General features: G+C 39.6%; 1 protein-coding gene across 3 annotated transcripts in view; it reads left to right on the forward strand.

Moving 5' to 3' along the window:
- The window catches only part of ABCB11 (ATP binding cassette subfamily B member 11), a 93995-nt gene that overhangs the window by 19379 nt on the left and 58614 nt on the right, over nucleotides 1–16002 (forward strand). For all 3 annotated transcript variants that reach the window (XM_027129074.1, XM_027129084.1, XM_027129093.1), the window contains 3 exons: nucleotides 3116–3203; nucleotides 4328–4461; nucleotides 13178–13349. In XM_027129074.1, the coding sequence (XP_026984875.1) occupies nucleotides 3116–3203; nucleotides 4328–4461; nucleotides 13178–13349 (394 nt within the window). The remainder of the gene's footprint in view (nucleotides 1–3115; nucleotides 3204–4327; nucleotides 4462–13177; nucleotides 13350–16002) is intronic.

Consider the following 16002-nt stretch of genomic DNA (forward strand, 5'->3'; position numbering starts at 1 on the left):
TAAAAAGAGGCGGAGGGAGATTTGACTATAGAGAGAAAAAAAGAGGCAAGGTGACTATCAAGGAGGAGTTTGAAGTGATGTCCCAAGCTCAGGAATGCCAGTAGCTACCAGAAGCTGGAAGAGGGAAGAAACAAATTCTTCCCTAGAGCCTTTGGAGAAAGTACAACCCCGTCAGCACCTGAATTTCAACCCAGTGAAGCTGATTTCAGACCTCTGGCCTCCAGAAATGTGAGAAAGATGGAAGTATGTGTATATATCAAAGGGCAACAAGAGGAATCTTTGAATGATGAGAATATTCTGCTCTTCATTGTATCGGTGTCAACATCCTGGTTGTGATATTGTCCTATAGTTTTGCAAGATGTTACCATTGGGGGAAAATTAGATAAAGGGCATATATAATGTCTCTGTAATATTTCTCACAATTGCATTAGCCATTCTGGCAATATGCTACCCTAGTGTGTGGGTATTCTATAAAGCAACTTTACCCAGTGATAAACCATTTGTCCATAGGTCAATGTCCCATGCATTAATGAACATGGACCTTTCAACATTTTGGAAGTAGGATATGGACACATTTCTGCCAGTTTGGGTTGACACTGATATGCACTCTAAGGTTTCAATGCTACTGGGTCTACAGGGCATCAGAACCATTGAAAGGAGCGCTCCTGGTGAGGCAATGCACCTTGTCATAAAGACCTCATATCGTTGTTAAATATCTTTTACCTTTTCCTTCTAATTGTCATTTCTCTCCCCTCTTCTCTCTTCAACAAATGCGTCAGGGGAATCTTAATTTATCCAAGTAGGCATGTATCAATTTTGTTTTGTTTTTCTTTTTGTTGAAAAGAAAGACAGTCTGTGGTCCAAATAACCTGTAAACTTTACAGAATCCTTATTAGGATTTTATAACCACAAGAGCTTTCCACCATGCAGATGATGAAGTCTGATGTGCAGTCAAAGGAACCAAGTTGACGTCCCCTTTTCCTTCCTATCAGTTTTTCTGATAGGTTTGCTCTGTTGTCCCAGAAATATTCCCAAGTAGTCTTTAAAACTCTAATGACTCTAATGACTTCTTCCCAGAATCAAATAGAAGTGAGTTAACCATTCATCTCTGGGGTACCTCAGGAGTGAAAACAATCACAAACTACACATGTCCTATCCACACCCCCCGACAGTGATGTAATGTTCCTGAACTTTGCTCCAGTAAATCCCACAGCTGGGTCAGTGCTCAGAGCTCTTAGTCGAGTACATTCATTCATGACTGGCAGCTGCGTTTTTCACGACAGGCACTCTCACCTCTGCTTACAGTGTCTGTAAAATAAATGCACCACAAGGAATCTAAGGAAAACTTTTTGACAAATGCTCATAGTTTTCTGTTTTTGGACACCCAAATTTTATTTCACAAACAGAAACCAAGAGTATGCACTCAGTTATTTTTTAAAAAATTTTTAATTGGAGTATAGTTGCTTTACAATGTTGTGTTAGTTTCTACTGTACAGCAAAGTGAATCAGCTATACGTATACGTATATCCCCTCTTTTTAGGATTTCCTTCCCATTTAGGTCACTGCAAAGCACTGAGTGGAGTTCCCTATGCTATACAGTAGGTTCTCATCAGTTATCTATTTTATACATAGTATCAATAGCATATATATTATGCACTCATTTATACATTAGAAGTCTTTACTCATAAATACTGCATTGTACAGTCTATACAAAGATACTTAGCTTTTGTAAGGGCCTCTGATCATGGATACTTGTATACAAGTTTATGACTTTCTAGATCTTTTTCATTCTGGGGGTTCCCTTAAATCATCATGAAAGACTGGGAATGTGGTGAACACAGACATATTAGCTGGTTTGGAGATTGTCAGAGGGGTTGACCAAGGCAGTTGTTTCCCTTCCTCATTAGTATTTTGCAAGTGAAAGAAAAGTCAAGAAACATTCACTGAGTACCTACTTAATGTGTAAGGTATTGTACCAGGCTTCGGGAGTGAGAGCAAGCAGCTTACCTAGTCTTTGCTGTCAAGTAGCTTGCAATTTACTAGCAAGAGAAACATGAATATACTCGATATAAATATATTCAATAAAAATATTGAATAATAGTGTAAGATGGCAATAAAATCTGCCATGGAATAATAGTTCGTTCTGAATTAAATAAATTATACTTAAATACTTGGTCTGAGTTCAGTAGAGGGAGAGAACAATTCAAGCTTGGGTCACAAAAGGAAGATCTGATAGAAAGCTGGTAGACTGAGAGCATCTAGGCTAAAGATGCTACTTTCTGATTCTCTAAAGAAATGGACATCATCTAGCTTATCCCCGAGGATCGGGTATATCAACAACCAATATGTTAGTTTTTTAATGATAAAATTTCTTATTTCCTGAAAGTGATTTCAGAATCATTTTTTCTCCCCTCCCTGCCCCTGCCAGTTCCAAACCCTGTGTCACAGTGTGATACTTGTAATGGGAAAATACTGTGTAGTTTTCTTGCTTTCCCACAAGTTCTTTGACAATTTAGAAATTGTCCTGGGGAGCGAGGATTCCTGGGCTCTGGTCAGCATGAAGACTGCGTTAATAAAGTGTTTTTCTCTCTCTATGGGAAGATGACACACACATTTCTCCTAGTGTTACTCTGAGAGAGGAAGGAGTTGAAAAGCTGGCTTAAGATTGCTGGACAGGTAACAGTAAGCCTTCTGATTTACAGCACACATCTCTCTACCTGTGCCTTTCCAGACACTTGTCTGGCTTTTTAGAACATTTCTCTAGCTGTGATTGCACTACCACTAATGATGAGCATGAGTGAAAGGGGCCTCAGTGGACAGAGCTCTGGGCTGCCATCTAGGGTCCCCTGTCTTCCAACAAATGCCCATGAATTATTTCACAACCCTCGCATCTCTGCCTGTAAAAATGAAGGAGGTAGGCATCTTTGCTATGGTGGATACCATGAGGTCTGTCTGGGGATTTGGATTGATTGCAATTCTACACAGGTAAAACGCCTTACCCATATTTAATAGAAACATACAATATGTATATTTTAAATTCCTCTGTACTCACAAATGCAATCTTTGTTAGCTAGATCCTACCTGTGAGTCTTACCATTTTTTCCCTCTTTTGAAGGTTTCTGGACATTGAAAGTGAAATGGTCAAGTTTGCCAGTTACTATGCTGGCATCGCTGTCGCGGTACTTGTCACAGGATATATTCAAGTTAGTGACGCCTCCATTTTATTTATAGATCAGCAGCTGGGTTCAAAGACGTGACAATGAAATGCAAAGTGTGTTCTTTAAAGCTATTCAGAAGCCCCAAGGACTACAGCTTTATTTCAGGCAGACAATAGACGGTGGGGAAGGAGTCTTCCTCTCAGTTGGGGAGGAACGCTTGTCCAGAGAAATGGAGAATAGACTTTTAGCTCCAGTGTCTTGTTCTCCCCTGCCCTTCCTGCTTCATCCTCTCGTCTAAACTCAGAAATAGACAGCTGTGGGTGTGTTCGTACAGGGAGAGCAAGTACGAACCTTCTTCGTACCTGGAAAAAGCTGGGAGTAGGGAGTTGGAGGAAAGCAAGCTTGACTTTCTTTTTCTCTGTTTTTGCTAAAGTCACACCAAACTGCAGTCCAACCCAAGTTCTGTAAACTGAATCCATATCCTAGATTTCAGTTATGGGAGGGCTTGGTGTTAACTCTTATTAAGGAAGAAAAGTATTTCATCTTTTTCCTACTGACGTAGGAAAAATAATAAATCCCCCCTACTCTCCATTCACTTAAGAATTCCAGGAAGTTAGTGTTAGTTGTAAAGAGAAATGAGTCAGTTTTCACCATTCTGGCACTGGAGTTTTAATGACAGTCTTATTTTGCTTGCATGGGGGAAACTGTCAGCAAGATTCCCTGCTTATGTCATAATGTTTGTCTTACTTTCTCTGAAAATCATTGTCCAACAGCTGGAAAACAATGTATGAATGCTTATTGGAAGGCTTCTCAGGGGAAAAATTCATCAGAAGTGGCATGCAAAAGTAGTGATTTAAGAGCAATAATTTATTTTTGGTGTGATAAGCCTTCTTTTACACATGAGGGAAGTGAAGCTTAATATGGTTAACCCTGCAAGTGGCCGAGCTGGATTCAAACCCAAGCCTCTGGCTTCCCTGTTTACAGTGGATCGGCTCAGCCCCACTTTCAGCAGATGTCAGAGCTCACACCTTAATTCCCAACAAGAGGCATATTGTGAATTACTTTTGTCCTTTTCTCAACTGTCATAGTGAAAATATTTTCTTCTGAAAAGAGAAGGAATTAATGACTATTTTTATGACAATGCTAAACATTTCTTGCTCCATTTACAGATATGCTTTTGGGTAATTGCTGCAGCTCGCCAGATACAGAAAATGAGAAAACTGTACTTTAGGAGAATAATGAGAATGGAAATAGGATGGTTCGACTGCAATTCAGTGGGAGAGCTGAATACAAGATTTTCTGAGTAAGTGGCTGGTAGGACATTTTAATGAATGTGTGATTTTTCGCTAATGAAACACTTGTTTCCAAATTAAATAACAATTGGAAACACATTTTCAGTTCTTTTGATGCATTTTGTCTCTTAAGTTGCGCTTTTATAGGGAGCATGGCTTTTTTCATAGGTTTCATGGCTTCAACGAAATGACTTTTTTTTTAACATCTTTATTGGAGTATAATCGCTTTACAATGGTGTGTTAGTTTCTGCTTTATAACAAAGTGAATCAGCTATACATATACATATATCCCCATATCTCCTCCCTCTTGCGTCTCCCTCCCACCCTCCCTATCCCACCCCTCTAGGTGGTCACAAAGCACCGAGCTGATCTCCCTGTGCTATGCGGCTGCTTCCCACTAGCTATTTTACGTTTGGTAGTGTATATATGTCCACGCAACTCTCTCACTTTGTCCCAGCTTATACTTCCCCCTCACTGTATTCTCAAGTCCATTCTCTAGTGGGTCTGAGTCTTTATTTCATTCCTCAGCCTAGGTTCTTCATGACGATTATTTTTTTGTTGTTTTTTAGATTCCATATATATGTGTTAGCATACGGTATTTGTTTTTCTCTTTCTGACATACTTCACTCTGTATGACAGACTCTAGGTCCATCCACCTCAGTATGAAAAACTCAATTTCGTTTCTTTTTATGGCTAAGTAGTATTCCATTGTACATATGTGCCACATCTTCTTTATCCATTCATCTGTCGATGGACACTTAGGTTGCTTCCATGTCCTGGCTATTGTAAATAGAGCTGCAATGAACATTTTGGTACATGATACTTTTTGAATTATGGTTTTCTCAGGGTATATGCCCAGTAGTGGGATGGCTGGGTCGTATGGTAGTTGTATTTTTAGTTGTACAGGACCCTCCATACTGTTCTCCATAGTGGCTCTATCAATTTACATTCCCACCAACAGTGCAAGAGGGTTCCCTTTTCTCCACACCCTCTCTAGCATTTATTGTTTGTAGATATTTTCATGATATGGCCTTTCTGACTGGTGTGAGATGATATCTCATTGTAGTTTTGATTTGAATTTCTCTAATGATTAATGATGTTGAGCATTCTTTCATGTGTTTGTTGGCCATCTGTATATCTTCTTTGGAGAAATGTCTATTTAGATCTTCTGACCATTTTTGGATTGTGTTGTTTGTTTTTTGATATTGAGCTGCATGAGCTGCTTGTAAATTTTGGAGATGAATCTTTTGTCAGTTGCTTCATTTGCAAATATTTTCTGCCATTCTGAGGGTTGTCTTTTCGTCTGGTTTATGGTTTTCTTTGCTCTGCAAAAGCTTTTAAGTTTCATTAGATCCCATTTGCTTATTTTTGTTTTTATTTCCATTACTCTAGGAGGTGGGTCAAAAAGGATCTTGCTGTGATTTATGTCATAGAGTGTTCTGCCTATGTTTTCCTCTAAGAGTTTGATAGTGTCTGGCCTTACACTTAGGTCTTTAATCCATTTTGAGTTTATTTTTGTGTATGGTGTTAGGGAGTGCTAAATTTCATTCTTTTACATGTAGCTGTCCAGTTTTCCCAGCACCACTTATTGAAGAGGCTGTCTTTTCTCCACTGTATATTCTTGCCTCCTTTATCAAAGATAAGCTGACCATATGTGCGTGGGTTTATCTCTGGGCTTTCTATCCTGTTGCACTGATCTATTTCTGTTTTTGTGCCAGTACCATACTGTCTTGATTACTGTAGCTTTGTAGTATAGTCTGAAGTCAGGGAGCCTGATTCCTCCAACTCTGTTTTTCTTTCTCAAGATTGCTTTGGCTATTCGGGGTCTTTTGTGTTTCCATACAAATTGTGAAATTTTTTATTCTAGTTCTGTGAAAAATACCAGTGGTAGCTTGATAGGTATTGCATTGAATCTGTAGATTGCTTTGGGTAGTATAGTCATTTTCACAATATTGATTCTTCCAATCCAAGAACATGGTATATCTCTCCATCTATTTGTATCATCTTTAATTTCTTTCATCAGTGTCTTATTATTTTCTGCATACAGGTCTTTTGTCTCCTTAGGTAGGTTTATTCCTAGATATTTTATTCTCTTTGTTGCAATGGTAAAAGGGAGTGTTTTCTTAATTTCACTTTCAGATTTTTCATCATTAGTGTATAGGAATGCAAGAGATTTCTGTGCATTAATTTTGTATCCTGCTACTTTACCAAATTCATTGATTCGCTCTAGTAGTTTTCTGGTAGCATCTTTAGGATTCTCTATGTATAGTATCACGTCATCTGCAAACAGTGACAGCTTTACTTCTTCTTTTCTGATTTGGATTCCTTTTATTTCTTTTTTTTCTCTGATTGCTGTGGCTAAAACTTCCAAAACTATGTTGAATAGTAGTGGTGAGAATGGGCAACCTTGTCTTGTTCCTGATCTTAGTGGAAATGGTTTCAGGTTTTCACCACTGAGGATGATGTTGGCTGTGGGTTTGTCATGTATGGCCTTTATTATATTGAGGTAAGAAGTTCCCTCTATACTTACTTTCTGGAGAGTTTTTATCATAAATAGCTGTTGAATTTTGTCGAAAGCTTTCTCTGCATCTGTTGAGATGATCCTATGGTTTTTCTCCTTCAGCTTGTTAGTATGGTGTATCACATTGATTGATTTGCATACATTGAAGAATCCTTGCATTCCTGGGATAAACCCCACTTGATCATGGTGTATGATCCTTTTAATGTGCTGTTGGATTCTGTTTGCTAGTATTTTGTTGAGGATTTTTGCATCTATGTTCATCAGTGATATTGGCCTGTAGTTTTCTTTTTTTGTGGCATCTTTGTCTGGTTTTGGATTCAGGGTGATGGTGGCCTCGTAGAATGAGTTTGGGAGTGTTCCTCCCTCTGCTATATTTTGGAAGAGTTTGGGAAGGATAGGTGTTAGCTCTTCTCTAAATGTTTGATAGAATTCCCCTGTGAAGCCACCTGGTCCTGGGCTTTTGTTTGTTGGAAGATTTTTAATCACAGTTTCAATTTCAGTGCTTGTGATTGGTCTGTTCATATTTTCTATTTCTTCCTGGTTCAGTCTCAGAAGGTTGTGCATTTCTAAGAATTTGTCCATTTCTTCCAGGTTGTCCATTTTATTGGCATAGAGTTGCTTGTAGTAATCTGTCATGATCCTTTGTATTTCTGCAGTGTCAGTTGTTACTTCTCCTTTTTCATTTCTAATTCTATTCATTTGAGTCTTCTCCCTTTTTTTCTTGATGAGTCTGGCTAATGGTTTATCAATTTTGTTTATCTTCTCAAAGAACCAGCTTTTAGTTTTATTGATCTTTGCTATTGTTTCCTTCATTTCTTTTTCATTTATTTCTGATCTGATCTTCATGATCTCTTTCCTTCTGCTAACTTTAGGGTTTTTTTGTTCTTCTTTCTCTAATTGCTTTAGGTGTAAGGTTAGGTCATTTATTTGAGATGTTTCTTGTTTCCTAAGATAGGACTGTATTGCTATAAACTTCCCTTATAGACCTGCTTTTGCTGCATCCCATAGGTTGTGGGTCGTCGTGTTTTCATTGTCATTTGTTTCTAGGTATTTTTTGATTTCCTCTTTGATTTCTTCAGTGATCTGTTGGTTATTAAGTAGTGTATTGTTTAGCCTCCATTTGTATTTTTTACAGATTTTTTCCTGTAATTGATATCTAGTCTCATAGCGTTATGGTCAGAAAATTAACTTGATACGATTTCAATTTTCTTAAATTTACCAAGGCTTGATTTGTGACCCAAGATACGATCTATCCTAGAGAATGTTCCATGAGCACTTGAGCAGAATGTGTATTCTGTTGTTTTTGGATGTAATATCCTATAAATATCAATTAAGTCGATGTTGTTTAATGTATCATTTAAAGCTTGTGTTTCCTTATTTATTTCCATTTTGGATGATCTGTCCATTGATAAAGTGGGGTGTTAAAGTCCCCTACTATGATTGTGTTACTGTGGATTTCCCCTTTTATGGCTGTTAGTATTTGTCTTATATATTGAGGTGCTCCTATGTTGGGTGCATAAATATTTACAGTTGTTATAACTTCTTGGATTCATCCCTTGATCATTATGTAGTGTCCTTCTTTGTCTCTTGTAATAGTCTTTATTTAAAGTCTATTTTGTTTTGCTATGAGAATTGCTACTCCAGCTTTCTTTTGATTTCCATTTGCATGGAATATCTTTCTCCATACCCTCACTTTCAGTCTGTATGTGTGCCTAGGTCTGAACTGGGTCTCTTGTAGACAGCATATATATGGGTCTTGTTTTTGTATCCATTCAGCCAATCTATGTCTTTTCGTTGGAGCATTTAATCCATTGACATTTAAGGTAATTATCGATATGTATGTTCCTATTCCCATTTTCTTAATTGTTTTGGGTTTGTTATTGTAGGTCTTTTCCTTGTCTTGTGTTTCCTGTCTAGAGAAATTCCTTTAGCATTTGTTGTAAAGCTGGTTTGGTGGTGCTGAGTTCTGTTAGCTTTTGCTTGTCTGTAAAGGTTTTAATTTCTCCATCGAATCTGAATGAGATCCTTGTTGGGTAGAGTTATCTTGGTTGTAGGTTTTTTTCCTTCATCACTTTAAATTTGTCCTGCCACACCCTTCTGGCTTGCAGGGTTTCTGCTGAAACATCAGCTGTTAACCTTATGGGGATTCCCTTGTGTGTTATTTGTTGTTTTTCCCTTGCTGCTTTTAATACTTTTTCTTTGTATGTAATTTTTGATAGTTTGATTAATATGTGTCTTGGCGTGTTTCTCCTTTGATTTATCCTGTATGGGACTCTCTGTGCTTCCTGGACTTGATTAACTATTTCCTTTCCCATATTGGGGAAGTTTTCAACTATAATCTCTTCAAATATTTTCTCAGTCCCTTTCTTTTTCTCTTTTCTTCTGGGACCCCTATAATTCCAATGTTGGTGCGTTTAATGTTGTCTCAGAGGTCTCTGAGACTGTCCTCAATTCTTTTCATTCTTGTTTCTTTATTCTGCTCTGAGGTAGTTATTTCCACTATTTTATCTTCCAGGTCACTTATCCGTTCTTCTGCCTCAGTTATTCTGCTATTGATCCCATTTAGAGTATTTTTAATTTCATTTATTGTGTTGTTCATCATTGTTTCTTTGCTCTTTATTTCTTCTAGTTCCTTGTTAAACGTTTCTTGTATTTTCTCCATTCTGTTTCCAAGATTTTGGATCACCTTTCCTATCATTGTTCTGAATTCTTTTTCAGGTAGACTGCCTATTTCCTCTTCATTTGTTAGGTCTGGTGTGTTTTTGCCTTACTCCTTCATCTGCTGTATGTTTCATTGTCTTCTCATTTTGCTTAACTTACTGTGTTTGGAGTCTTCTTTTCACAGGCTGCAGGTTTGTAGTTCCCTTGTTTTTGGTGTCTGTCCCCAGTGGCTAAGGTTGGTTCAGTGGGTTGTGTAGGCTTCCTGGTGGAGGGGACTAGTGCCTGTGTTCTGGTGGATGAGGCTGGATCTTGTCTTTCTGGTGGGCAGGTCCACGTCTGGTGGTGTGTTTTGGGGTGTCTGTGGACTTATTATGATTTTAGGCAGCCTCTGTGCTAATGGATGGTGTTGTGTTCCTGTCTTGCTAGTTGTTTGAGTGAAGCTGGGTCTTGGTCGTTGAGTGAAGCTGGGTCTTGGCATTGAGATGGAGATCTCTGGGAGATTTTGGCCGTTTGATATTATGTGGAGTTGGAAGGTCTCTTGTGGACCAGCGTCCTGAACTTGGCTCTCCCACCTCAGAGGCACAGCCCTGACGCCTGGCTAGAGCACCAAGAGCCTGTCATCCACACGGAAAAAGAGAAAAAGGGGAAAAAAATAATTTTATATATATATATATATATATATATATATATATATATATATATGTATATTGTTGCTGCCAAAGTCCACCTCCTCAATTTGGGATGATTCGTTGTTTATTCAGGTATTCCAGAGATGCAGGGTACATCAAGTTGATGTGGAGATTTAATCCGCTGCTCCTGGGGCTGCTGGAAGAGATTTCCCTTTCTCTTCTTTGTTCGCACAGCTCCTGGGTTTCAGCTTTGGATTTGGCCCCACCTATGCGTGTAGGTCCCCTGAGGGCATTTGTTCTTCGCTCAGACAGGACGGGGTTAAAGGAGCAGCTGATTCGGGCCTCTAGGTCACTCAGGCCGTTGGGGGGGGGGGGGGGGGGGGGGGGGGGGGCCCCGATGCCGGGTGAGCCTGCGGCGGCAGAGGCCAGCGTGACGTAGCGCCCGTGTGATGTTGCGCGGCGTGACGTTGCACCAGCCTTAGACGCGCCCTGCGTTCTTCCGGGGAAGTTGTCCCTGGATCCCGGGACCCTGGCAGTGTCGGGCTGCACAGGCTCCCCGGAAGGGGGTGTGGATAGTGGCCTGTGCTCGCACACAGGCTTCTTGGTGGTGGCAGCAGCAGCTTTAGCGTCTCACGCCCGTCTCTGGGGTCCACGCTGTTAGCCGCGGCTCACGCCCGTCTCTGGAGCTCCTTTAAGCAGCGCTCTTAATCCTCTCTCCTCGCGCACCAGGAAACAAAGAGGCAAGAAAAAGTCTCTTGCCTCTTCGGCAGGTCCAGACTTTTTCCCGGACTCCCTCCCGGCTAGCCGTGGCGCACTGGCCCCTTCGGGCTGTGTTCACGCCGCCAGTCCTCTCCCTGCGCTCCGACCGAAGCCCAAGCCTCAGCTCCCAGCCCCGCCCACCCCGGCGGGGAGCAGACAAGCCTCTCGGGCTGGTGAGTGCCGGTCAGCTCCGATTCTCTGTGCGGGAATTTCACCGCCTTGCCCTCCGCACCCCTGTTGCTGTGCTCTCCTCCGCAGCTCCGAAGCTTCCCCCCTCCGCCACCCGCAGTCTCCACCCACGAAGCGGCTTCCTAGTGTGTGGAAACTTTTCTTCTTTCACGGCTCCCTCCCACTGGTGCAGGCCCCGTCCCTATCCTTTTGTCTCTGTTTTTTCTTTTGCCCTACCCAGGTACGTGGGGAGTTTCTTGCCTTTCAGGAGGTCTGAGGTCTTCTGCCAGCGTTCAGTGGGTGTTCTGTAGGAGTTGTTCCACATGTAGGTGTATTTCTGATGTATTTGTGGGGAGGAAGGTGATCTCCGCGCCTTATTCTTCCGCCATCTTGAAGCTCCTCCAAAATGACTTAAAAATTGAAAGTCAGGATACTGTAATTTGGTTTGTAGGTCCTGGACTAAAGTACTAGAAATGAAGCATTATAGAAGAGAGTTTAAAGGATGTAGGGTTATTTGATCTCGAAAGAAGAAATTGAGGGATGTCACAATCTATGTACCCATAAGGAAAACAATATGATTAGAAAGAATTATCTTGCTTTGCCTGTTGACATAATTTCCGCATATAATGACAAAAAAAAAATTCAAAATAGTTTGAGAAAGATTCAAACTGAAAAACTAGATTTAAATCCAGTTTACACCTAAATACTAGTCTGGGTCATTAATAGTGCCCGCCCCCATAATTTTTGAATGAGCTCTGAGTAATGAGAACCGTTGAACCGTGTTGAATTTAAGTTTGAGGTCCCATGAAAGACAATGTGTAGTGTAGTGAAGATAAAAGCAGACTGAATGTTGGGGCCCCTACCGTCCAGCACTCATTCTGCCCTTTACTTACTTTGACCTTGAACAGATACTTAACCTTGCTAGAATACAGTTGTGTAACCTCTCTGTAATGTCTAAGGTCCTTTTTTGCTATCAAGTCCTGAGCCTTGTTTGCTCCATCTGGACCAGAGATTATGGGAATGTTTCCAGGAATATGAATTTAATGTAATGATAGTCAACCAATACTCTGGAGCACTTACCCTATGCAAGGCATAAAGATATACCACAGAGCTCCTGATCTCAAGGAACTTACAGCCTAGTAGGAGGGATAAAGGTTTCAAGCAAATAATCAGAGCTAACATACATTGATTGTTTACTGTATGCTAGGCGCTGGTCTACATATTGGGTTGGCCAAAATGTTCGTTCGGATTTTCCATATGTTACAGAAAAACCCGAACGAACTTTTGGGCCAACCCAATACTTTACGTGTATTAACTAATCCTCACTGCTACCGACTGAGGTAGGTTCTGTTTTTATCCGCATTTTATAGATGAGGAAACTGAGACACAGAAAGGCCAAGTAACTTGCCCAAGAACAGCTTGTGTTTAAATTCAGAGTCTGGCTCCAGAGTCTGTGCTGTTAACCACAATTCTATACTGCGTATAAGCAGAAAGCAATAATTACATACACATACATATACACATGTATACAGATTAATTACATTGCTATGGTAACACAGGAAAGAAGTTATTACTTCTCCCTGGGGGATTATATAAATTTTTATGAAATAGGTGGTATGTGAGTAGAACCTTGAGGCTGAAAAGATTTAGCAGGTATAAAGGAAAGAAGGGTTGTTTAGGACAAACCAAGGATATTAGCTTTAAGAAAGAAAGGGACAAATAAGAGGGTTTCCAAAAGTCTTTGCCTATGTTGAATGAACCCCAGTCAGGAAAACTGGATTAAGGACACACTCCCTTGGCTATGAGGAGAGAGGTTTGCTGCCCTCCCAAGCTGCAGCAAAATTTCCAAGATGTGAGAAGCTATTAAGTTTCCCAACGGCAATGGGGTACAGAAATAGGAGTGTTTAGAAAAGAAAGATTGTACTTTCTCAGCAAGATATTGAATTGACCAAATTCAGTTTTAGTGACCAAAGCCTCTCTTGTTTCTAGTGATATTAACAAAATCAATGATGCCATTGCCGACCAAATGGCCATTTTCATTCAGCGCATGACCACGAGCGTCTGTGGGTTCCTGCTGGGATTTTACCGGGGTTGGAAACTGACCTTGGTTATTATCTCTGTCAGCCCTCTCATTGGGATTGGAGCAGCCGTCATTGGTCTGGTAAGAATGTCTTCTCACTTCTCTCCATGGGAAGACTTTTGCACTGAGAAACAGCCAAAAATGTGAAGCTTGATTCCCTTCTCCTGAGTATGTTTAGTCAACATCATTATCACCATTTTGATTTATTTTGTTTGATTATTACTCAGTATCAAATAACATTCCATTATTAGATTAGGGATTAATAATGTTTTAATAACACAAATATTATTGTATTAATAACAATAACAGCTACATTAATTGAATATTTACTATTTTGCCAGGCAGTATTAGGAGGCTCAAGGACATGATCTCTAATTTTACAACAATCTTATAAAGTATTAATGCCATTTTAAATATAAGAAATGGAGGTTCAGAGAGGTAAAGGGACTTGTCTGGAACTGCACAGCCAGTGAATGACAGAATAGGATTCAAATTCAAGGAAGCCTGATTCTAAATCCCCACTCACTCTGCAGTGTGCCTGTGGCTTCCCGTGGTCTCCCAAGTTCAGATGCTTCCCTCAGAAAGGCCCAACAAATAAAAGAGATTTCTGCAATTACACTGTGTTCTCCATTCCATCTGATCAGTTTCAGAGAGAGGGTTATCTGACCCATTCAGAGAAGTATCCCAGTCACAGTTTCCATTCCCCAGGTATGCAGGCCAAGAAAAAGTATAGGAGTAGGAATTTGGGGTCATCCCAGTTAAAAAACACTCCCAAGGATTGAGAAATTATTCTATTTTACTTTTAGAGTAGCCACATTAGATAACAGGTCATGGGGTCAGGCACACTAATAATTTGCTGTAAATGAGAATAGAATTTAAGTGAAAAGCTGCACATACATTCACATCATTGAGCAACAGGTACCGATCTCCATGACTGTATTTTCTAGCAAAATACTCTCTACACTCCACTGGCTGTATTACTCAAATGTTTCCCAGGTAATACAGAGTGACAATAGCAAAGAGCTCATTCCACTTAACTAGGCCACCACCTGGCTCTACCACCTGGCTCAAGAAAGATATGTTCAACTTGTCAAAATGTCAGTTTCCTCATCTTTAAAATAAGGTTAGTACCTCCCAAAGTCATTGTGATGACTCAAGGCATTATCCTTGTTATGCTCTTAGCATGGCATCTGGCACAGAATTAATTACTAAAGAGATATTAGCTTTTGTTTTTTTCCCAATCCACCAAATCATGCAAGTTTTACAATAGTCTTTCCTACCAAATGCTTTTCAGCTGCACTCCAGGAAAGCCTCAACTTCCACAGAGGGTCACTGGGGAGTCTGCAAACATTTGATTCAGTGTTTTTTTCCCTCCAAAAAAATTTAATCTCTTTCTTCAAACCCACAAAAGATTAATATTCACACTCAAATGGACCATATGTCACGTTTTAACATGTTGGAGACCAACAACATAAACTGGTTAACTTGATTTCAAATAGGCTCAAAGCACAGTTTCTCTTGTCTCAGTGTCCATATTTCAACTTCTTGTAAATGTGTCACCGATTTGGAATGTTGTAACTCTGCACTTGTTTCTTCTTGAATTCAGGTGTGTGCATGTTTGTGTAAAATGATACAAGCAATTTCACTAAGCTCAATTCAAAAGCAGGACAAAAAAAGGTGGAGGGGGCAATATATGACATACTAGAATATGACATATTAGAACTGATCATAGGTTTTGTATGCCTTTGTATGACTTTTATATACCTACAGTGGGAAACATGAACAACTGTTAGATATTTCCCAATATACATGTTTTAAGTTCTTATATCAGTTTAATTGAAGTATCAAGAGATTCTTTAATGTGCCGTTACAATAAAAACTGATAACATTTGCAACTACTTAATTTTCTCATTACTATGCTCTTTACATATTTCAGAAATAAATTAGAAGAGGATTGTGGCAAAAACTGCCATACCATCCAAAGTCAAATTTTAATGTTGATTAAAATAGCCTTACTTTCCTTTATTGTTGCCTTTCAATTCACAAGATTTATAAAATGTGGACTTGTGAAATAAATATATTGTAATAAAATACCACTTTTACTTATATGTTAAAATTCTGTCTAAGATTTTGTTTGATAAGGGTTTTGCTGCTAAAAGTTCGGAAAAACTTGGAAGATAAACTTCCTTAGTCTGGGTACTATATATATTTTTAGGTTTCTGAGCCAGTTAATCTTTCACAACATTTGCTTTTTCCCCTTCTTGTTTCTTAATCTGTGCCAGGGAAGTCTTTGGTGGTTGATTCTAACTAGGACTCAATCCAGGTCCAATTTTAGAAAAACTTAACTTGTTTAATATTAAGTGCAATGTCTTTTTCTTTCCTTTTGTAAAAAGCAAAACTAGTTAGTTGAGTCCCTACAGTTGAGTCAAGTGGTGTAATATTTATCTGAAGCTTTCTCCTATGGAATTACCTCTGCTGCATATGCCTTTGCATGCTCAGAACCTCTCCCTTATTCTGTATTCTAATGAGTATGACACCTGCATGGGCCTCTGGTCTTTGCATGTGGTATTTGTCTGTAAACTGTGACATGGCCTTTGGACAATAGCAATGAACTCTGACATGGTTTGACTTGAAAACGTCATTAATATGTTGACTGAAACACTGTGGTCACATAGAATGCCCTATTTAGTACATACTCTGTGAGAAGTTTCGTTGAGGCTGAGTTTTAATGGAG

Source organism: Aethalodelphis obliquidens, unplaced genomic scaffold (assembly GCF_003676395.1).
Source record: "Aethalodelphis obliquidens isolate GAN/ISIS:26980383/991018 unplaced genomic scaffold, ASM367639v1 scaffold2, whole genome shotgun sequence".
Lineage (NCBI taxonomy): Eukaryota > Metazoa > Chordata > Mammalia > Artiodactyla > Delphinidae > Aethalodelphis > Aethalodelphis obliquidens.